This window comes from Haliotis cracherodii, unplaced genomic scaffold (genome assembly GCF_022045235.1).
Source record: "Haliotis cracherodii isolate W230 unplaced genomic scaffold, xgHalCrac1.p SCAF_5, whole genome shotgun sequence".
Taxonomy (NCBI): Eukaryota; Metazoa; Mollusca; class Gastropoda; order Lepetellida; family Haliotidae; genus Haliotis; species Haliotis cracherodii.
Window position 1 is genome coordinate 54424356 of NW_027266308.1, and position 24021 is coordinate 54448376.

The window sequence follows — 24021 nt, forward strand, 5'->3', positions numbered from 1 at the left end:
TGAGGCCTCCTGTACGGAATGATGGGGAACGAAATTGTAGTCAATGTATTAAATACGAGGACTATGGAGTTCTTTTGTTTTTGTCTTTACAGTATTTTAACTTTGGGTAGAAATAATATCTTTTTTATTCTTTATTTTGTTTTAATAGTATGACGTTTATTATACGAGATTTGACACCTCTTATTGACCGATCAAAATCCTGTTTCCTCCAAAATAGTAATGACATTCACAAGAACGGTCATTTCTTTTTGTTCAACATGTGTGTCATTTTAAATCTCACAACTGTTTTGAATAACAGTGGCTGATCATGTATCCTGCAAATGATAACACAGATGTTAAATGACTCAAGTTATCCTGTTTGTGGTGACAAACTTGTCGACTCGTAAAGATCCGGGGTAGAGTAGGTCTTCAGCAACCCATGCTTGCCGTAAAAGGCGACTATGCTTGTCGTAAGAGGTGACTAACGGGATCGGGTGGTCAGGATTGCTGTCTTGGTTGATGCATGTCATCGTATCCCAATTGCGTGGATCGATGCTCATGATGTAAATCACTGGATTGTCTGGTCAAGACTCGATTATTTACAGACCGCCGTCATATAGCTGGAATATTGCTGAGTGCGGCGTAAAACAACCAACCAACCAACGACAAACTTGTCATAACAACACACAACACACAATATGTCCGACGCACTTTATTCACTGTGATTGTACTAATTATGAACGTGGAGGGTTACTGTATGAGCCGATGTACCCAAGGTAAATGACTGCGCGAGGGAGGGAACTTCCTTCCCGTTGACCTTGACTTTAATCGTGTAGTCGCCATGGAAACCACGGACTTTAAAGTTCTTGCCGGATTGTGACAGCTTGTGGTTTTCGTTGGTCATCCATTGTTTCTCTGTGAGGTCAAGGAAACGTTGACCAGCGGCGTTTAACTACAGCATGTAACACAGCTGTATTTACTTCCGATGCAAATGCATAATCATCTATATTTGCAATGCAAATATCGTCCACACACACACACACACGCACGCACGCACGCATGCACGCACGCACACACGCACGCACGCACGCACGCACGCACACACACACATTAGTATTCTTACATGTTACTGCTTTTTGTTACTGCAGTCCTTCCTTATTTTATTTTATGCCATTAATTTATGGGAAGACCCAAATGTTTATTTAATTATTCATATTTACGTCCTATTCTTAAGTATTGAAGATCGTCGTTTTGATAAATTGATATATTGTACAATAATATATTCGTATTAAGATCGAAATATACCTGAATGAAATTAGTTTTTTGGTATGCCTACCCTGAACGCGTTCCCCGATACCATTGCGGCCGCATCTCCTCTCCAGTGTCTCTCGCTCCAGAATCCCCAAAACATGACTCCCCCAACAGCCGGGTGGCCATAGAACGCCCTTAGAGCTGTCTCGTACCAGTCTGCTCGTTTGTTTTCATCTGAATTAGTCACATCTAATTCAGTGACCCAGATAGGGACGCCAGCTTGCCCGATGGTATCTAGATGTTGCTGATGGTAGAATAATATATATTTTAGGGATTTATATGATGAGTACTTAATACCATATGACATAATTACAAACATCATTTTATTACCATCACCATCCTCCTCCTCCTCCTCCTCATCATCATCAAGGGGTGGTCGGGTAGCCTAGTGGTTAAAGCGTTCGCTCGTCACCCCGAAGACCCGGGTTCGATTCCCGACATGGATACAATGTGTGAAGCCCATTTCTGGTGTCCCCCGCCGTGATATTGCTGGAATATTGCTAAAAGCGGCGTAAAACCGTACTCACTCACTCATCATCATCATTATGCTTCATCACCATCATATGTTTTATTAGACTAATGCGCATTATTTAATAAATAAACGACGAGTGGGAGTTGTTTATCGTACACTACAACACAGCTGGAAAATAAACCATGAGGGTCCCAACCCTCAAGTGTATTCTCCCTGCAGTGTTTTATTGTACGATAAACAAGAGTGAGTGAGTGAGTTAATATTTAAAGTCACATCGGCAATGTTTCAGCCATATCGTGACTTGAGCAAGTTATGCATTGATATAATATCTTAAGACCTGTCGCCGAAGGACAGTTTAACAACTAGCAAAATATCACAGATTCTAAATGTAAAACTAGTTTCAGAACAATGAAATAATCAGATTACAACAGACGACACAATATAAAAACGGGCTATAGATCGTCAGCAACTGAAGGCAGACCACCATACTGGGGACCATGGGGACTTACAGTACCTTGATAAACAAGAGTCATTTATCGCTTATATGAGATATTAACATGTTGTACAGCCTTTTAAAGAATGTCAATAAATTGTACAAGCTGTAAAAACATTTACCAAAATTTAAATAATGATGACTCCATGTTATGTACAGGGGGGTTTTGTTTGGTATTCTCACAATTTTCAGGTCGTTTATCTGCACCTTTGTCTCCCAATACCGATTGTCATATTTTCCCAACGTTTGCGTGCAATCGTACGGCCAATGCGTTCATCTACGCTGTCAAGCAAGGGGCAAACGATACACCGATATTCCGATGCATCGCGATACTTGACCCACGATACGATATACGACAAGTACAGCGTTTCCTCGCTATTGTGCCTTTCAATAAACTGCTAACTTGGTTATAGCGCGCGGTAACGCATGGCTCCCCTAAACGTACTTACTTTTTTAATAAGCTGAGGTTATACACCGATAGATGTTTTTCCCCATCTCATAAGATATTATCAGCTGATCACCGCAAGCACATAACACCGAAAATACCAGTCAGCAAATCCGAACTGAAGTACGCAATTCAATACCATTATTATACTATCTTGTTATTAAAACGTGTTCATTGTATATCTGGACTTGTGTTTGTAATATATTTTATTAATTTTATTCAAAATTTCATTTAATATTGTTTTCATTAAGTTATGTGAAATCGTGTGTGAAGAGATACAGCAACCACGGTCAGATTACCGCTTTTGACGCATTGAAACGAACTTTAGTTGCTAGAGAATGGATACATATAATATTAAAAATGCCATACTTTGACTCGTTAAAAGTCATATCTGTGGCAACTAGGCTAATATATGTCAACCTAACGTTTTCGCAATCGGAATACATGTAGCACGGGAAGTCCCTACGGTGGTCAAATTGTTCCATACGTAAAAATATCCTGCAACAGCAATCACCAGTACCAAATTGCTACACTTGTGGTTCTTATAATTTTAAGTATACATATAAAGTAAAAGCTGCAACTAAGGTAACACGATATTGCAATATATTATTCCTGATAAAACCATAATTTCAGATACAATTTCTTGCATCAAAATTCTTTGAAGTTGTATCAATGGTGGAGTGCATTAATTATTTTCTGGTGTTTGAACTTTGAATTGTTTTGAAGGAAAGTTAGAGAAAGTTCCACTTTGAAGCTGAACAACTTCAGTAGTCTTGTTATTATAAAATAATTTTGACTGTTCCAAAATCATGAAAAGTTCAATCTTGACATTCTTTATCTTGTTTTTTTTTTATCATTGCGTATCGAGATACGTATCGCATCGTGACCAGAATATCGAGATGCGTATCGTATCGTGACCTTCCTGTATCGTTGCAGCCCTGCTGTCAAGCCACATCTATTGGGAGCAACTCACTAGACACTCCCCTCTCAAAGATAACGTTATCCTATTTACGACGTCATCTGAGAGCGCTTTTTCGAATATCCAGAAATGACGCCATGATAGAACAATGTTTTATCGTGAAATAAGCAACGCTTCGTTCTTCTTTGTTTCGCGTAGCTGTCTTATTTATTAGAAAAACAAATATCTTACTTACTAACGTTGACACATCTTTGTATTGGAATAGGTAAAAAAGTACAAATTGAAGAATTCATTATCTGATTCGCCTAGGTCTTTTTGCAGTGTTGACTTAAGTGAGGAGTAAAATTTAATAGGTGGGACAAATATCTTTTGAATACAGAACAGAGAATAATCAATCTCGATTATCAGTCGAAACAGATTCCATTGGGCATGAAGGCTAACTGGTGGTGAAAATTATATCAATGGATAATTGATTTGGTTGGTTGGTTGGTTTGTTGTTTAACGCCGCACTCAGCAATTCTCCAGCCATATGACGGCGGTCTGTAAATAATCGAGTCTGGACCAGACAATCCAGTGGTTAATGTCATGAGCATCGATCCACGCAATTGGGATTGATGACATACATCAACCAAGTCAGCGAGCCTGACTACCTTTTTCGCCTTTAACGACAAGCATAGTCACCTTTTACGGCAAGCTGGGTTGCTTAAGACCTATTCTACCCCGGAATCTTCACGGGTCGGTGATAATTGAAAACCAGTAATGACACCAGGCGTCCTCCCTGCCGGTAGCACCGCCACTCACTCAATCTGTTCAGCACCGTAAGTGTTTGTTGCCCTACGACACACAGCAGTACCCCTGCCATACGACAGCCTGTAAACAACCGAGTCTTGACCAGACAGTAACAGCGGGCATGACAAACCAGTGACGCGATAGCGCAAAAAGAATAATTAATAATATAGTTCCTTTGTGTTCGGGATACCTTGATCAGTGTTGGGTCAGGTTCAACATTCTCTGGAAAATGACATTGGACACCGATTCCCGAGAGCCCGACGTTTGCGTTCTTGAACCTGATGGCCTGCTCACGGTATGCCTGAATAGAAAATTGAAACCTTTTTATGGCCTATAATAGGTGAGGTGAGGTGAAATGGGGTTTAACGTCGCGTCCAAGATTATTGCACTTATATAGCGACGTGCATGTACGTATGTGTGTTTGTGTGGCTGCTTGTACTAGTCCGGACTGATACCGATTTATAGTGCTAGCTCACTGAGATACCATACCGCAGTTTAACATGAATACCCCACTCAGACACAGTATACTGACTCCGAGCCGACCAGTCCTTGTTTTAGCCCCTTAATGCCGAGCGCCAGACAGGGTAACAACAAGTACCATCTTTTAACGTCTTTTGGTATGACGTGGCCGGGGTTCGAACCCCAGACCTTCCGCTCCCCGGGGGGGGCGGTCTACAACTAGACAACGGATCATGGCCTATAATACCATCAACAATTCACGCAAGAAATAGAAATACTGCCCTTCACCTTTTTTCATTTAAATGATAGTTATGCATTGAAATCGCAACAAATTGATTTGGAATGAATTCCCTAAATTTGTAAAAGAAAGAAATCGAAGATTAAATCATACTAATTTTATTTGATTTTTATATATAAAGGTTTGATTGTGCCTTTAACAATAAGAAAAACCAAAGGTTTCATTAAAGAATACATACACCAGTCAACCCGCCCGATGACACAACACTGTAGTCATTGAGGAACAGTTTAACATTGGGCCCAGCTTGATGAGCGATACGGAATATGTCTAGGTTGTAGTCTCTATCGTTGAGGGTGTTCTGGAACCAGAAGCCGTGGAGGTTCTCGTTGTCAACGTCCCAGTGTTCCACGCTGTAAGGTTACACAATGTATAGAGCTAACATCCGAATAGTAGTCAACGATATTCCCGCTACATCACGCCAGTCTGTAAAAAAACGGGTCTTGGCCAGACAAACCAGTGACTGAGAGCATGTCATTTAACAACATCGGGGCACGATGACACATAATCAGCCAGATCACAGAAGCGGACCACCCGATCCCTATCTTATGTTCTTCCGATAAGAATTTGGTACTGGGTTTGGTTTGGGTTGGTTTGTTGTTGTTTAACGCCGCACTCAGCAATATTCCATCTATATGACGGCGGTCTGTAAATAATCGAGTCTGGACCAGACAATCCAGTGATTGATATAATGATCATCGATCCATGCAATTGGGATCGATGACATGCATCAACCAAGTCAGCGAGCCTGACCACCCGATCCCGTTAGTCGCCTTTTACGACAAGCATAGTCACCTTTTACGACAAGCATGGGTTGTTGAAGACCTATTCTACCCCGGAATCTTCATGGGTCATTTGGTACTGGGACCTACATTGATGAGCATTTATGGGAAAAGGTACAAAAAGATGTTTGTTGTTGACATGACATCCCATACATCAACGAAGCAGACAGATGATAGTTTACCGTTGTGTAAAATAAGATACAATCACTTCAATCGGACTAAAAAATCATTTACATGGAATAGAGTTGGAAATTGTCTTGACATCCTGAAAAGGATCTCTCATCAGATCGCGCGTCGAATTCCGGATAACTCGACATATTTTGATGGTCACTCCGAATTCGAGTTCCAGAAGTGTCACTGCAGACCAATCAGTGTGTTTATAACTTACTAGTTCTTGGTTCGTCCAACAATGTCTTGTATCCTGTGTTTCACTGTGTCCTTCAGTGTCTGACCGCGCAGTGGGCGAACCCATTGAGGGACAAACTGTTCCACTGACCAGACAATGTTGTGAGCTCGAATCTTGATTCTGCAGGAGAAACATGACAATGTAGATGATTGCCGTTTTCATTTGGGAGCATCACTGTACCTTAGCAATAGCATTTTCTGTCAGTGCCATTGTTGACATAATATGATGATATTTAATCATGGTTAAATGCCATAACTGAAATGTATATGCAGTCTTTTTAGGAATTAAACATAAAATATGTTCCCACACTTGCTTCTAACAATTAAGGAATGGTGATTACGTAAAATTAATATTTGAAATAACCTATCGGTCAAGTTAAAACAGAAAGGCTTTCAAATAGTAAATATTTCTTTCGCAGTGGTCGTCACAAATAACGGTTAGATGATTGCATACTTTACTGCGCCTTATGATAAATGTCATGGTACAATAGATAAATATGTTATCTTCATTTGTCTTCTCCCTTGGAATATTTTCTTGATGTGAGTGACGGATTTTGTATTAAAATCAAGGTTTCAGATTATGAACTAATCTTACACTTGTGATCTCGGAAGCATGGTAATTTTTATGAATCTTGGAAATACAATGTAATTGATAAGTAATATACTCACCGCCAAAAGAAACGCGAACAGAAAGAAATAGAGAAGTATGTATGCTGAGGAGAGATGTTTCCAATGTGTGCCAATTAATGACAAAACTATCAATCCGTCAACTGTTACCACAGAGTGCCTTTATTCTTATCACAATATGCTGCTCTTGATTTCAAAACTTTACGAGCTAATCCTTCACGAGACAAATGGTTCATCTCAAGTCTTGGATCTATGACGTCAGATGAGATGCGTTCATGAACGTCAGCATCTCAATCTCATATCTTTTGAATATGAGTAAGTCTTCCCATATTAATCAACATTTATCGTATTCGCGTTTCCTTTGGGGGTGAGTGTATATAAAAGCGACAGAAACATTTGTATAATCACAAGGAATCCGTACCAGAAGAGTCCATTGCAGGATTTCCACGTGTAACTTTGGAAGGTTGTCCTTCCTTTGACATTTGGGTGTTGATAGTGACACATTTTGTAAATTATATGCGGGAGAAATTATGCCACAATCCCCAAAATATAATATAGATTCTTGTCTTGGATTACTTGTTGCTTGATATTAAAGATAAAATCAATGTCAGTATGAAAACCGACGACAATGGATTCGCTTGCTAACTGTCTTACCCATTGGATCTCAGCTTCTTAACAGCGTCCATGCCCCAGTTATAGTTGATGTTGCCCTGTAGTAGAACAATGTACATTTGTAACATTACATATTTCACAAGAAAATCAGTGACGTGAGAAATGACAAATCATGAACGTGTTAACCTGCCATACTACATGTGCATTGACATTCGATATGACAGCATCTGTACCAAACCGACAAGAGGGGTGATTTCGATTTTTAATCGTGAATTTTGCCTTCATGTCAACTGAAGCAATACACCATCATATCCAGATTATGAAGTCCACATTCCTCAGTTGCTTGATTTTTTTTATTCATTTAAAGTTTTGCTTACAAATGCTTTTTCTTGAGTGAGTGAGTGAGCGAGTGACTGAGTTCGGTTTAACGCCGCTTTGACGGTATTCCATTTATATCATTTGGACATTTCCATCTTTTGGTTAAACCCATGAGCACAGGTATGGTGCTGACAAACCTAGAAACATAATCGGGCCGAACTGGGATTCGAACCCATGGCCATAAAGAGAACCACTAGACTCGTCAGATCCCAGGTAGTACCTTCTGAGGTTCCATTAAGTCCCATTTGAGAGCATTCCCTGTGACTGCCCAGTTGAAATGCTTGTTAACGAAGTTGATGTATCTCTGGTCGCCATGGACATACTCCTTACAGTCCACGACGGTCCCAAATGCAAACGATTTCTTTGTTTGAATGACCTGGAAGAAACATATTGGCATGAGAGTGGGTGTCACAGTTTGTCATATTTGTTCATAAACTATTTAAAAAACAAGAAACTGATAAACACTCACGTCAATTTCAACTTGGTTGTCGGAAATCCCCCCAGCAGTGGTGACGCTGAAATGTATCATGAAAAGCGTCAAACATACCATTTACAAATGAAACTGAAAACTTAAGTATATGGCTTATTGATTCAATGATTCAATCCATACTTATATTCAGATATACACAAGAAATTATGATTTCTAAAATTATATTGGCTGCCAAGTAAGTTGCTATGTTTCGGTGAATTCATAAGCATGACCCCCATTTACGTTTATTTTTTTTTCGTAAGAGAACAACCATTAGATTTCGATGTCACCTACACATATGAAGCTAAATATGTAACATAACCTACTGAAAGTTGATGTCACTTTTCCTCAGTTTCTCTATGTTAGCATCCGATTCTGCACGCCAGTGGGTATTGGACGCGAAGGGTGTCACAGCCACGGAGTCAACCACAAAGTTTATACCGGGTGATGGGCCTTGGTAATACACACTGGACGATTTTATACCTAAGAGTAAAATGACAAAGAAGCGACAATGAGAATATCATGAAAGAACAAGGCGCCAAGAACCATGCATCGTATCATGATCACCTATCCTCAACTGTTACCTGGAAAGAGATTTTCATCGTTCTGGTTTATCTGGGGACTTTAAAACAACTCCATCTGTTGTGTTTTTATTGATCAATCTTTGACCATTGAGTTTCCGTATTTGTGACAAAGGAGGCCATTGTAGAAATCTGAGATAAACATTGTATTTTAGAATTTATGACAAGCAACTCCAAGAGAATGAACACAAAGAACATTCAAAATCAGTTCATTTCACCTGGAACTCGTTATTAAACTAAGCAGCTCTCCTGCTTCAAGGAAGTGGAATGATCTCCTTTCTAACACAAGAAATATTTTTGAAAACTTGAATGCTTTGGATCGTGTTGGACGTCATTGGGTTGTTTTGGTACAATCACACACAGTATGTACTATTACGAGGAGCGCACACAAATATTTACAATTCAGTTTTCGTTGAATTTCAAAAGATTGCGTTGGTTCAATAAAATACCACATTACCCTCATTAGGAGCGTTGAAGTCCCCCGTCAGGTGAATCCAGCCATCGGAGGATCTGGCGAGAGGATGGGTGGCTGTAGGAATGTATGCCTTCTTCCCACCTACAACACAGCGATGCAACAAAACGTTAACGGAATTGTAACATGATTATATTTCTCCAAAACCTAATGGTTGACACGATAACCATATTCAAAGTAACACGATTCAAAGTGATTTTCAATATGGCTGCAGATAGCATTAATTGATTCCAAACCACATTTATCACCTACAAAATAATGAATAATAAGTCAAATTAAAGCCTTTTGTCTTGTGAATCGATAACGACGAAAGACAATATATTATGCTCTTCATACCAAGATGAAAACGCTAATACAAACGTCTTGACTTAGAAGTGAGCTACAGAACCTACTGTTAAGGTCAACGGACACCTCCAACTCCACATTTTGTCCAAGTTGTCCTGCCTGGTCGTTCAGCAGTTTTACCCACCCGTCGACCTTATAGCGTCCATTAGCCTTAAGTCCACTGAGGGTCTGCGATGGCCCTTCGTAATCATGGTTTCTGAAATACACGGATTTAAAAAAAAGATTTGTGGTGTGTTGAACTTCATTTAAAAATAGTGTTGTTATGTCTTGTACTATCCCCCCCCCCCCAAAAAAACCCAAAAAAAACAAAAAAACCAACAAAACAACAAAAAACAACTTTATTCTAATACATTATCAAAATGAAATTGCTCGGATCATTATGAGTACTGTAAATGTTGTTACAAAATAATGTTCTGTAGTTGTTTAGAAATGATTGAATATTAAATATTGAATAAGATTTCTTGAACTATTATCATGTTCATGGAACATTGTTATGCATTGTCTTTACTGAGGGAAGAGGTGGTCATTTTGATTGTTGCAACATTTATTTACCTACCTGCCAGAGGCTTTGATCCCATGTTGTCCACTATGGTGATCAGTGGTCAGCTCACAATGTATGTTCCAACAGTTCCAATGATCCATTGTTTCCATGTTTCCATTCTGGACGATATTTTGCCCCCACGTGAGGGACAGCAGACACAGCAGCACCAGCATCGACATACCTGGTAACAAGCAGCCAAGACACTGAGTAACAGCTGGTTGTCTTTGACAATACATTCCAAACCTTATCTTCTGGAAAGACCACTGCATACCTTATAGTGTGAAGGTTATAATTGATATCTAATGCGATCGTGGTCTACTGGTTGAGCGTCCGCCCGGAGAGCGGGAGGTCAGGGGTCCGACCCCCGGCCGCGTCATTCCAAAAGACGTTAAAAGATGGTACTTGTAAAACTGCCTGGCGCTTGCCATAAAGGGGCTAAAACAAGAAGTGGACGGGTCGAAGTCAGTATACTGTGTCCTAATGGGGTATAGCTACGGCTTGGTATCTCACTATAAATCGCCATCAGTCCGGACTAGTACATGCAGCCCCCCCTCAACCCCCACCCTTCACACACACACACATACGCATCTACGTCGCTATATAAGTGCAATAATCTTGGACTCGACGTTAAACTCCATTTTACCTCACCTCACCTTGAGCTGACAATAGTTTAGCCTACCTGCATCGCTTTTCTAGCCCAGACGGCATGGATCGATGCTCTTGTGGTCAACAATTGGTTTGTCTGGGAATGATGGGGACACATTACATGATTACACGATAGAGAGTTCATGAGAGCAGAAAGATTATGAAAGAATAGAGAGATAGAAAGTTATTGGAGAGTAGAGTGTAAAAGACGAGAGACTACAGACTGAAAGAGAGAAGATAAATTATGATAGAGGAGAGAATACAGGATTAAGAAGGATTAATAAGTTCTGACTATGGAGTCTCCCGACGCCCAGACTGGGGGTTCCCTCTCCAGTGTCTCTGACCCCAGATTCCCCACCACACGATTCCTTCAACATCCGGGTGGCCATAGAACGCTCTCAGCGATGCCTCGTTTCAGTCGGCTCGTTTGTTTTCTTCAGAATTAATCACATCTATTTATCTTATTCATTTACATGAAGAGAATGGGTATGTATGGAAGCGTATTAGTGCCAAATTCTAAAATACAATATGATTTTTATTTATCTTGATCATATAATGTCATTCTTAAATTGATGGGTATTGAAAATAAAGAAGCTTTAGAAATTGCGCATGAATACAATGTTTGAGTGAACCGCCCAATTTATCATGTAGAGTCAAACGACTTGCGGTCCTGTTTTTTTTCTAAACAAACATGGCGACACATTGGGGAACGCCTATTTCATCATATTGGGAACGTTAATCCATAGTAAATTGAGAAAAAGGGCATATTCGTGTATCGAACTTGAAAGAAGTTCCTGCTAGGCAACCTCATTTACATATTTATCGGATCGTGATTCAAAGTCTTTTGGTTTGGTTTATCGCATCGATATAACGCTATATGACAAACTATATTATTAGCATATACGTAGATGTTATTAGTATATACGTAGATGAAAGTTTCATCTACGTAGATGTTATCAGTATCTACGTAGATGTTATTAGTATCTACGTAGATGTTATTAGTATCTACGTAGATGAAAGTATCTTCTTCGTAGATGTTATTAGTATCTTCGTAGATGAAAGTATCAACTACGTAGATGTTATCAGTATCTACGTAGATGAAAGTATCATCTACGTAGATGTTATTAGTATCTACGTAGATGAAAGTATCATCTACGTAGATGTTATCAGTATCTACGTAGATGATATATTTGTTTAAAATGTGACACTTATACGCTTCCATTTGTATACTCAAGTGATCTACTGTCCAAAGATGTTATTTGAAAAAGGCACAGCTGGATTGAATCTCTAATCTCTAATCTTTTCTTATTATATATTCCTGAAAAAAATAACCAACAGGTCATGTGATGGCTCAAAACGTGTAACTCTATAGCATATTTGCACATTCGCAACACTTACAAATATCCAGATATTAAGGCTTACATTATATAAATTCCTTTCCTAGTATCTGTGATGCAAGAATATCTCTTCATGTTTCATTCATTTCATACAAAACGCATTATAACCTTATATATATTGCACAGACAATGATTAGTACCGCCGATGTTTAAGTATTTTAAAACTGGAAGCATTTCTTTTGACAATTCTTGTCTTGCAGTGTGAAGATAGAGGCTATCTATGTTAGATCGTGACAATTGACAAAGTGACTTGACTAAAATTACCATACAGATAAAGCACAAATGGTTTAAAAACTTCTGTCATGGTCAGCGCAAGTTAGTGAGCAGAGTGACTACGTCAGTAAATATAATCGACAAAACTCTTTCTATAAGAAAGAGATCTCAGTCTGCTAAATCCATTGTGTGAAGTCGGTACACACAAACATACGGTTTCAAAATGTAAGTGTTATACGGACTGTGTGCCACTTTGTCTGTTGTAAAATGACATATTGTGAGTAAGTCCGCTCAGTATTCATTGTGGAATTGAACAAAGCGATAAAACCTTTTACATAATCATGAGAAATCTCTGCTAAATGCAGATTCCATTGTACGATTCCTATTTCATCATAAACATTTTATAAGAATTCTCCGTAGAAAGATCATGTTCGTTTATACCATTGAAGACACCAAAGGCTGAAACTGCTGGAATGTTGCTCGACAGAAAGGGAAGGTGGACAATTGGAAAGTTGAAGTCACCCCTCTTGTCTTGTAGATACTTCATTGTCACTCGGGATCTTCATGCATATATCTAATTGGAAACAGTTGAAGCGGTTTCGCTGGTCGCTTTTATTTCTAATTCCGGTGGGTAAATAAGTGGAAGAAAAGAAGCTATTTGACCATAATTAAACGATATCTAATGATCGATATACGTGAAGCCTATTTGCATATTTATGGTTGCCGCGTTTTGTGACAAAACCTTTCCTTTACGTTTAAGGGATAGTGGAAAAATAAAATGTTTGGACGGAATTGAATTTTTCTAGATTGCACATTGTATTGTTTGTTTGTTGTTTAACGCCTCACTCAGCAATATTCCAGCTATATGACAGCGGTCTGTAAATAATCAAGTCTGGACCAGACAATCCAGTGATTGACCACATGAGCATCGGTCCACGCAATTGGTATCGATGACATGCATCAACCAAGTCAGCGAGCCTGACCAACCGATCCCGTTAGTCGCCTCTTACGATAGTCGCCTTTTCACGAACCGCACATTGTATTGGTTTCACTTGTCTCAAATACTTTCTGCAGGTGGTCCCTGAAATGGAAATATTGTGGGATATTGTGTTTGTTTTGTTTATAGTTGTTTAACGCCGCACTAATCAATATTCCACCTATATGACGGTGGTCTGTAAAAAATCGAGTCTGGACCAGACAATCACGTGATTGACATCATGAGCATCGGTCATCGATTAGGATACGATGACATGCGTCAACCAAGTAAGCGAGCTTGATCACCCGATCCCGTTAGTCGCATCTTACGACAAGCATAGTCACCTTTTACGGCAAGCATGGGTTCTTGAAGACCTACTCTACCCCGGATCTTCATGGGGTCCCGAAGTCCTTTGTCCTTAAAAAGATAAACTATTCGTGAACTGGGTTATAAGACGTCATTCAATTAAATGAAATATACTGTAACAATGTAAAATATCTAATTAACAACAGCTGCCATAATAATTTTAAAATTGTACATTTTACATATTACCTAACATGAGAATTGAAATTATCTCAAATTATGAGAATCAGGTTTCCTTCAGAATAACAATGACATACATTCAATACTCCTTTGACTAAAGGCTGATAATGCATCCAACTGATGATAACATAGAAGTGAAATGAATCAAGCTATCCTGCACGCAGTGACGACCTCATCATAACAATATACAACACACAATATGTCCGACGCACTTTATTCACTCTGATTGTACTAATTATGAACGTGGAGGGTTACAGTATGAGCCGATGTACCCAAGGTAAATGACTGCGCGAGGGAGGGAACTTCCTTCCCGTTGACCTTGACTTTAATCGTGTAATCGCCATGGAAACCACGGACTTTAAAGTTCTTGCCGGATTGTGACAGCTTGTGGTTTTCGTTGGTCATCCATTGTTTCTCTGTGAGGTCAAGGAAACGTTGACCAGCGGCGTTTATCTACAACATGTAAAAGAGCTGTATTTATGTGTTTAAATGCGTAATTATCTATTATGTAAAGTGACGCCTATTAGAGTCAGTGTAAATGTAGGATACAACGCCACCTATTTATGAAATCACAGGGGTGATCTTACACATACATAAGTACAAAACGCTTGTAATTTCGTTTGATCAGTAGTCCAGTCCTTAAAAAAAGCATAAACGAAAGTTTTTTCTGCCATCAAGTATTTCGAAGATCCCAAACGTTGAATATATTAAACTCAAATTATTCCTACCTGTGCTCTCTCCTTAAGTATTTAAGAGCCACGTGTGCATAAATATGATATATAATAATATAATCGTATTAAGATAAAAGTACGTGAAATAAAATATGTTTTTATGTAGTTGCTTGTTATGCCTACCCTGAACGCATTTCCAGATACCAGTGTGGCTTGTTCCCCCTTCCAGTGTCTCTCACTCCAGAATCCCCAAAACATGATCCCCTCAACAGCTGGGTGGCCATAGAACGCCCTCAGGGCGGTCTCGTACCAGTCTGCTCGTTTGTTCTCATCAGCATTAATCAAATCTAGTTCAGTGATCCAGATAGGGACTCCAGCTTGGGCAATGGTATCTAGATGTTGCTGGTGGTAACAACATAAAGCATTGTGGAAACCGTGAAGAATAACCGTCATCATCATCATCATCTTCGTAAGATAATGGTATACACATTGTATCCAAATCGTATTTACAAATATCATTAATATGATCAGCATCCACATTGTTATCATCATCCAAAACATACCCTGTGTATTATAATGATTAATAAATTTACTCACTTACTGAGAGTATTTTTTATATTTTTCTTTGAATTTGGAACAAAATGTAACTTGTGGAATTCATTTATATCTGAAGGACTAAACGTTAATAGATGGGACAAATATCTTTTTGTAGCAATGATTATAATTCCTTTGGATTTCAGTTACCTTGATCAACGTTGGGTCTGGTTCAACATTGTCTCCAAAATGACACTGGACACCGACTCCATACAGACCAACGTGTGCGTTCTTGAACCTGATGGCCTGGTCACGGTATGCCTGGGTGGAAATGAAACATATTCAAGGCCAATAATACCATCAACAATTCCCGCAAGATATAGAAATATTGCGCACGACTCTTTTTTCTTCTTTGGTCATTATTATGCCTTTCATGGGCAATCAAATTCAATTCAAATATTTCAAAACGGTAAAAGAAAGAAAACGAAGATTACATTATATATTGTATTTGAATCCACTAAAATGAAGTGGTTTAACAGTGTCTTTAACAGTGAAATACACAACGACAAGAAACATATTTTCCTCCCCACTACTCTGTATTTAGCATAAACTTAAGAGCACAACTGTGACGAGAAATTTAAATAAATTATCCAAGGATAAGAAAACATAGTGAACAGACTGGATCACGTCTTACCCCAGTCATTCCACCCGATGCCACAACACTGTAGTCATTGAGAAACATTTTAACATTGGGCCCAGCTTGGTGAGCGATACGGAATATGTCCAGGTTGTAGTCTCTATCGTTGAGGGTGTTCTGGAACCAGAAGCCGTGGAGGTTCTCGTTGTCAACGTCCCAGTGTTCCACGCTGTAAGGATACATCATTTATAGAGCTAACATGAACATATTTAAGAAATGACTTCTTAATTAAGAATCCATACAGTGTCTACCAAATGTACCAACAAATTCCTGTCTCAAAGATTAAACATAATCCTTAATACAATCAAGGAGGAAATTCTATATACACACAGATAGTATTTCAGACAAGTGAATATACCATGTGGATTCTCAGAAGCTCAAAGGATTTATTTGTTTTTTTCAAATTTGTGTCCCATTATCGGACACGACAAACCTAAGGAAAAAAACACAAATATAGTTAAACCTTAATATTCAAGGGCTCAGGAAATATTTTTAAAAAATAAAAGAAAATGTCATCTGAAGTTTGCTGAGTAAACAATATGTCAAATACTGGATTTCCTCATAGATAACATCAATGTGAAATATGGAGAAGGCAAAAAGTAGACTCAGATAGACTCTGCTAGAATTGGCAAAATTATAACAAGGGAATTTGGCCAAGAAGTTCAACTTCAGGTATTTCTATATCGTTAAATAATGTTCAAATAGCCAATTCCCTTACATCGATTTACCCACCTGAGCTAGTAATGAAAAATACCAGTGAGACCGCCTCAACTGATTCATATTTAGATTTATGCATGAAGACTGGCAAGAAGGATAACTTCAACTTTTCCTTCTTGTCGACTTCTAATATCATAACAATTTGAGGTGAGGTGAAATGGGGTTTAACGTCGCGTCAAAGATTATTGCACTTACATGCCTGTGTGTGTGGCTGCTTGTACTAGTCTGAACTGATGCCGATTTATAGTTCTAGACCACAGTTTAACATGAATACGCCACTCAGATCTTTTAACGTCTTTTGGTCATAACAATTTGACAGTGATCCATAAGGTGAGGTGAAATAGTGTTTAACGTCGCGTCCAAGAGTATTGCATGTACATGTGTGTGTTTGTGTGGCTGTTTGTACTTGTTATTTGTACTGATGCCGATTTATAGTGCTAGCTCACTGAGATACCATGCCGCAGTTTAACATGAATACCCCACTCAGACACAGCATACATACTCCGAGCCGACCAGTCCTTGTTTTAGCCCCTTAATGTCGAGCGCCAGACAGGGTAACAACAAGTACCATCTTTTAACGTCTATTGGTATGACGCGGCCGGGACTCGAACTCCGGACGCTCTACTACTGGACCACGGAGGCGGTTCAGTGATCCATAAACACGTCTTTATGCTATAGTAGGAATCGTAAAATGGAAGCGTGTTTATTATTATATACTTCAGTGTGAAAGACTGACTTGACACTTTGACGAAACTATTGTCATACAAGAGTTACCCCCCCCCCCCCCTTATATTGTCTCCCTTTATCGTAAGTGTCAAGTCCTTTTTACGTTAGTTCCACATTGACAAGGCAAAATAATGAAAGACGGTCATTTCTTTGCCCTTTGTAATTCTCTCGAAAATGTTTCGTCATTAAATGTTAATTTCTCATTTAACTCGTCAATCGAGACTGTTCGTTTCGCAAAGCGCCATTTTTATTACTTGACCTGTGTGTATTCTTTCGCTTTCAACAGCGGTCTCCTAGTTTTCAAGAATATTTTTTTGTTAAAGATGATTTTGTATACACAATTTTATGGATAACAACTTCTTTTTACAATATTCAAGAAGTTGTTATCCATAAAATTGTGTCTAACTTGTCACAGGTCAATTTCTAAGTAATGCCTATCAAACAAGTTATTTTGTATGTATACATATCGAAATATATGACAAAGAAGTTTCTTGACCCTAAATATTGTTTGATACTTTTGTTTACATTATTTAAGATTTTGCAAACACGAAACTACTTTCTTAGTTGCAAATACAAGGGGTGGTGAACCGTCCCCGTGTGTTAGGTGGGGAGAATTTACGTTTCAAGGTATATAAGTATATAATAAATAGGATATTTCATGTGTATCGTGATATATCATGTTTCTCTCATCTCCTGACAGGGGAAAAGGAGATACCTCCTTTCCCTCCCGTCACTCGATGAGTGAGTGAGTGAGTATGGTTTTACGCCGCTTCTAGCAATATTCCAGCAATATCACGGCGGGGGACGTCACTCGATGAGAGAAACATGATATTTCACTCGACACATGAAATAGCCTGTATTTATTTGATATGTTATAACTTACAGGTCCTTGGTTCGTCCAACAATGTCTTGTATCCTGTGTTTCACTGTGTCCTTCAGTGTCTGACCGCGCAGTGGGCGAACCCATTGAGGGACATACTGATCAACGGACCAGACAATATTGTGAGCTCGCACCTTGATTCTGCAGGAGAAAAAGAACAATGTAAATGATTACCATTTTCATTTGGGAGCATCACTGTACCTTTGCAAGGTCATTTTCTGAATTCGTGCATCTAACACGAACTGTTATTGTTATTATCAGGAAGTAATAAGCAGTATCGGTAAGTACACACTCACCAATCAAAACTTATTGAATTGAATTGAATAATTGGTTAATTACGTGTGGCTTGATGTTATACTCACAGTAAATCGAATGATTTATGTTAAGATACAAAGCAATGGGTAGACTTTAATATATAATATATCTCACCCATTGGATCTCAACTTCTTGATGGCGTTGATTGGAACGTCATAGTTGATGTTGCCCTGTTACAGAACAAGGGTTCTTTGAATATTACATGTTCTTTGTAATATTGCATTTTCAACAAGGCACTAGTCCAGAAAATAGAGTCCAGGGCCCGGTTCACAAAGCGATCTTAGCGCAAAGGGGATGCAATTCCCACACTTTATCATAGCCTTACAATCGCACTAAGGTCGCTTTGTGGAACGGGTCCAGGCCAGCCAAATAGGACTGGTATTCTTGAAACGATTGGCCGTGTCCTGTTGTGTTATCTTAATGTTGAAAGAAAGTCCAAAAAAGGAGAGAGAGAGAGAGAGAGAGAGAGAGAGAGAGAGAGAGAGAGAGAGAGAGAGAGAGAGAGAGAGAGAGAGAGAGAGAGAGAGAGAGAGAGACACAGGACATATCATTACCTTCTGACGTTCCATTAAGTCCCATTTAAGAGCATTCTCTGTGACTGCCCAGTTGAAGTGTTTGTTGATGAAGTTTATGTATCTCTGGTCGCCATTGAGATACTCGCCACAGTTTACGGCAGTTCCGAATGCAAACGATTTCTTTGTTTGAATGACCTAGAACGAGCAAGTTGGCATGGGGTTGGATGTAACGCTTTCTTATACAAATCAAGATTGTTGATAAATTAGTTTAAATTAATAATCAGCACTCACATCAATTTCAACTTGATTGTCGGAAATTCCCCCAGCAGTGCTGACACTGAAATGTATTATGAAAAAACGTTTTCGTACAATTTACAGAGGAGTAAAACTGAAGCATAAACTTATTGTCATTAATACTTGTTTTCAGTGCAAGGATTGCTTGCAAAATTCACTTAAGTTATATTTTCTCATATTTTATTGAATACTTAGTATGCAGTTAGTTTTTGATAGACTGATTAGCACCGACCTCATTAACTGCTTTAACTTTCAATTTTGTTACTCTCATTTACCAGTTGAAAAGATATAACTAGACATATCATAACAGGTTTAATCTTAGCAAACTTCAAGTCACACGCGAGTTAAGTTTTAACATCGCATCATCAACATCTCACAGTTTCTTGACAAACTAAACAACACTTTATAATGAGGAACACAATTATGTTCCTCATAATGAAGAAGTTGACATCCATATATTCTCTTCCTTATGTGAATCACTTCTAAATGCCTTTCAAGGACCTAAACAACACTTGTTATTCCACAGCTCCAAGAACAGACGTAGACACAAGGGGTAATCTTTGTCGTCTAGACCAAAGACACAAGAGGTCCTCTATGTGACCTGGACATAAGAAATTAAAAACGACTGTTCCTGTTTCTATAGTTCCACGAACAGACATAGACACAATGGGGTCATCTATGTCACCTACACATATGAAGCTAAACATGTGACATAACCTACTGAAAGTTGATGTCACTTTTCCTCAGTTTCTCTATGGTGGCATCCGATTCTGCACGCCAGTGGGTATTGGACGCCAGGGGTGTGACAGCTACGGAGTCAACCACAAAGTTGACACCAGGTGATGGGCCTTGGTAATACACACTGGACGATTTTATTCCTAAGAGTAAAAAAAAATGACAATGACAATACCATGAAAGAACAAGGCGCCGAGTCCATGCATCGTGTCATGATCCTGTATCCTGAACTGCTGCCTGGAAAGTGACTTTCATCGTTCTGGTTTATCTGGGGACGTTACAACAACTGCATCGGCTGTGTTCATATTGATCTCAGATCACAGACACGGGTAAAGTTTATATCAGGTGAGGGACCTTGGTAATAGCCACTGGACGATTTTATACCGAAGAGTGAAAAAGAACATAGAAATGACAATACCATGAAAAGGCATTACATTTCACGCGTTCAGGACCATACATTGACATCATTATCTGATCATGGAACCTAAAATATTACATGGAAAGTGAAATTTCTCTTAAAAGGGACCTTTAATACTATGGAATATGTTTAATCTGTCAAAGTTGAAAAAACTGTACCCGCTATGTTCATATTCATCGCTCATTTACCATGATTCCCTTATCTCTGTCGGAGGTCATGATCATCCAAGATTGTTGAAATAAACACTCAGCATCATAGAGTTTTTGAATTTATAACAGCCAACGCAGGACATTCATGCATCCGTTATTTACCTGAACAGTGGTATTACCAATCAATCAACTCTGTATTTAGCATGAAAGCCATATGCCCATACACATTCCTGCGAATGTCATAAGTATTATGAATATACTTATCCGGGGTCCTCCTATTTGTCAGACACTCAGTTGTCAGACAGTGGAATATGTTTTAACTGCCACACACCCTTTAATCATAATGATATGACCCAGACACTGGCAATCTTTTGGAAGTTATAATGGGCTTGGTTAAACTGCAAATGTGTTTATTTTCACTGAAGTTTGTGAAATGGTGCTTACTGCTTGGTTTTACAAGTGAGTTTAATAGGCCTCGTTGACATAACCACTTTGTTTTCGCAAGTGAGTAGGTCAATTGAAAGTAAACTGTAATCCTTTTGAAGTGTATGTCTTCATATTTTACTGTTTCACAATTTGTTGTCACTGATATGTTCACGGAGTAGATCTGTTTAGTCTCATAGCTAAATTCACCCGAGCTGTTTTGACTGAAATTAGTGGCTATATTATGTAAGACACATCATTAGAAGAGTGGATACCAAACCCTGGCTGGACCTGCATCACGCAAAGTTGAGTACGTCACATCCACCCGAGGAAGACAACGGGTACTGTAAGAAGGGTACTTGTACAACAAGAATGCTGCGAGGCAGACCTGTACAAACTGGCGACGTGTGCGGAAGACTTGGACTGCCAAGTGCAGCACTGTTGGTGATTACGTCAACCTGGGTCGACTATTCCGGATACCAATGTGGACACAAAGAAATGTTACTTACGTTCTATTCCTAAATTACACAATACAAGTATATAATGAATGTCCCTCACAATTTTCAAGAGCTGATTTTCAGTTTTGATTAATCGATCATATCGGTCTTCGTGATATCAGTGTTGTCTGTGAATAAACAACTGGTCGTTTGGAGCCACTGGTGCCAGATTGGAATACATAGCTCTCGCTCCATACACAGAACGTTCACTGCAAGCCCTCAACGCATCAAGTGGCTGCTTATGCCAGGATTTCCAAAAATGAAATCACAACCTTCCTGATCATATTAAAATACTTATTCATTTGGATTTATCTGGATCACGTCTGACGTCTTGGGGTTGCTTTGGGTTGTCTTGTTACAAGCAAATACAGCATATGCCGTGACCAGGGGCGTCCAAGAATATTTACAATTCAGATTGCGTTGGATGTCATTGGATTGCTCTGGACTGCCTTCGTCGAATCAAAGACCACATTACCGTCAGCAGGAGCGTTGAAGTCCCCCGTCAGGTGAATCCAGCCATCGGAGGATCTGGCGAGAGGATGACTGGCTGCAGCAATGTATGCCTTCTTCCCACCTACAACACAATGATGCAGCGAAACCTTAACGGAACTGAAACATGATTATATTCCTTCAAACACCCATATTGCACTTAGTGAGGTATAAATATAGACGTACTGACATTCAGATTGCAGGACTGGTGTATAAAAAAATAAATACATACATATATGAATTATATAAATGTTTCGCATCCTATGTAAATGAATATGTAAGTAAAACTATCAGACATACATTCACCTGCTGTTAGCACATGAATGTGAAAACCAAATTTATCACCAACAAAATACAGAATACAGAATAATAAAACCAATTGACGCATTTTATTGTGTGAAACGCAAACAAAAGCAGAGAGTGTGTAATTAGCTGCATTTGCCACCAACATGAACACATAAATACAATCATGTCAATACGTTCTGGATTAACGAGGAAACATTGATATAATTGAGCTTCAGAACTTACGAATATATTCTGACCGTACCATATAAACCGTAAATGCTTTAAACGAATGTTTGATCTCTATAGATTAAAGCGTTGCAAACGCTCATCTTTTTACTTCACCCGTCACTTGCTTGATAACGGTGTTAGAACCTACACCGAAATGTCGCACCTAATTGTAATAAAGAAGTTGTTCATTCATAAATCTTATCCTTACTTGTTCTGTTGATTGTCATGTCACACATAGTCTTTCATTTTTCTTACCATCACTCGATACCTCTTTGTATTTCTGTAATATCCCCCACGTTTATTAAATAATAAATATGACTTATTGAATAACACGATCAAACAGTAGTTTAAATATGGCTGCAATTAGCACATAATGATTCAAAACCGCATTAATTACCAACACAATACTAAAAAACTAACTTTTTGTCTTGTGAAACGCAAATGGTGGAAGGAAGTAAATTAACATTTTGCTATTCTTACCAATATAGTTCTAGACTAAGAAGTGAGCTACAGAACCTACTGTTGAGGTCAACGGACACCTCTAATTCCACATTTTGTCCAAGATGGCCTGATTGGTCGTTCAGCAGTTTTATCCACCCGTCGACCTTATAGCGTCCATTAGCCTTAAGTCCACTGAGGGTCTGTGAGGGTCCTTCGTAATAGTGGTTTCTGAAACACGGAAAAAAAAATAATTGTGATACTGTTAAACTTAATTAATTCCGGCGGTCCAAACTTAGTTTAAAATGGTGTTGCTGTTTATTATACTACCCTCCCCCCAAAATATTCTAACATATTATCAAAAGAAATAGTTATGATTAATAGTTGATTGATGCAACATTTATTTATCTACCTGCCAGAGGCTTTGATCCCATGTTGTCCACTATGATGATCAGTGGTCAGCTCACAATGTATGTTCCAACAGTTCCAATGATCCATTGTTTCCATGTTTCCATTCTGGACGATATTTTGCCCCCACGTGAGGGGCAGCAGACACAGCAGCACCAGCGTCGACATACCTGGTAGGAATTAGCCACGACACTGAGTAACAGCTGGTTATCTTTGACAATACATTCTAGACCTTATCTCTCACATTCACCAATGCTTCTTTCGGTGTTAAGGTCATTTTAAATATCTGTGGAAAAATATATCCTTAACGTTCGAAGGTAACATCTTTATGAACGTACACCATGGGAAAGAGTGAAAATATTGAAAATTATCCTACTGCTTTTTCTATATGCTTTTTCTTTAATAAATGCATATAAATATTTAATACGTCAATGGCGTTGAACTGCCAATGGCT

The 24021-nt window shown here is 38.8% G+C and overlaps 2 protein-coding genes across 2 annotated transcripts; both read right to left on the reverse strand.

The window, feature by feature from the left end:
• Positions 1–685: 685 nt before the first annotated feature.
• On the reverse strand, positions 686–10597 carry LOC139442821 (uncharacterized). The gene is made up of 12 exons (XM_071223717.1): positions 10390–10597; positions 9881–10029; positions 9474–9572; positions 8762–8918; positions 8436–8481; positions 8187–8342; positions 7631–7686; positions 6333–6470; positions 5344–5515; positions 4599–4709; positions 1316–1534; positions 686–931 (listed from the first exon to the last, which is right to left on the reverse strand). Exons 1-12 carry the CDS (start codon positions 10551–10553, stop codon positions 710–712), a joined length of 1689 nt encoding a protein of 562 aa, XP_071079818.1. The 5' UTR covers positions 10554–10597; the 3' UTR covers positions 686–709.
• Positions 10598–14346: 3749 nt separating this feature from the next.
• Positions 14347–23749, reverse strand: LOC139442819 (anti-sigma-I factor RsgI6-like). Its single transcript, XM_071223716.1, has 12 exons — positions 23572–23749; positions 23242–23390; positions 22195–22293; positions 20219–20375; positions 19495–19540; positions 19243–19398; positions 18803–18858; positions 18377–18514; positions 16048–16219; positions 15564–15674; positions 15003–15221; positions 14347–14601 (listed from the first exon to the last, which is right to left on the reverse strand). The coding sequence occupies exons 1-12, from the start codon at positions 23733–23735 to the stop codon at positions 14380–14382; spliced, it is 1689 nt and encodes a 562-aa protein (XP_071079817.1). The 5' UTR covers positions 23736–23749; the 3' UTR covers positions 14347–14379.
• Between the last annotated feature and the right edge of the window lie 272 nt (positions 23750–24021).

Bases quoted from the DNA above. Each gene is read 5' to 3' on its own strand.
- LOC139442821 (XM_071223717.1), bottom strand. From the start codon at position 10,553: ATGTCGATGCTGGTGCTGCTGTGTCTGCTGTCCCTCACGTGGGGGCAA. The intron at 8,482-8,761 runs GTAGGTTATGTT...GATACATTTCAG, and splicing joins AAAAGTGACATCAACTTTCA to CGTCACCACTGCTGGGGGGA. The intron at 6,471-7,630 runs GTAAGACAGTTA...TTTCTCCTGCAG, and splicing joins AAGAAGCTGAGATCCAATGG to AATCAAGATTCGAGCTCACA.
- LOC139442819 (XM_071223716.1), bottom strand. From the start codon at position 23,735: ATGTCGACGCTGGTGCTGCTGTGTCTGCTGCCCCTCACGTGGGGGCAA. The intron at 19,399-19,494 runs GTGAGTGCTGAT...TGCTCGTTCTAG, and splicing joins ACAATCAAGTTGAAATTGAT to GTCATTCAAACAAAGAAATC. The intron at 15,675-16,047 runs GTAAGACGTGAT...ATTTCCACCCAG, and splicing joins CATCGGGTGGAATGACTGGG to GCATACCGTGACCAGGCCAT.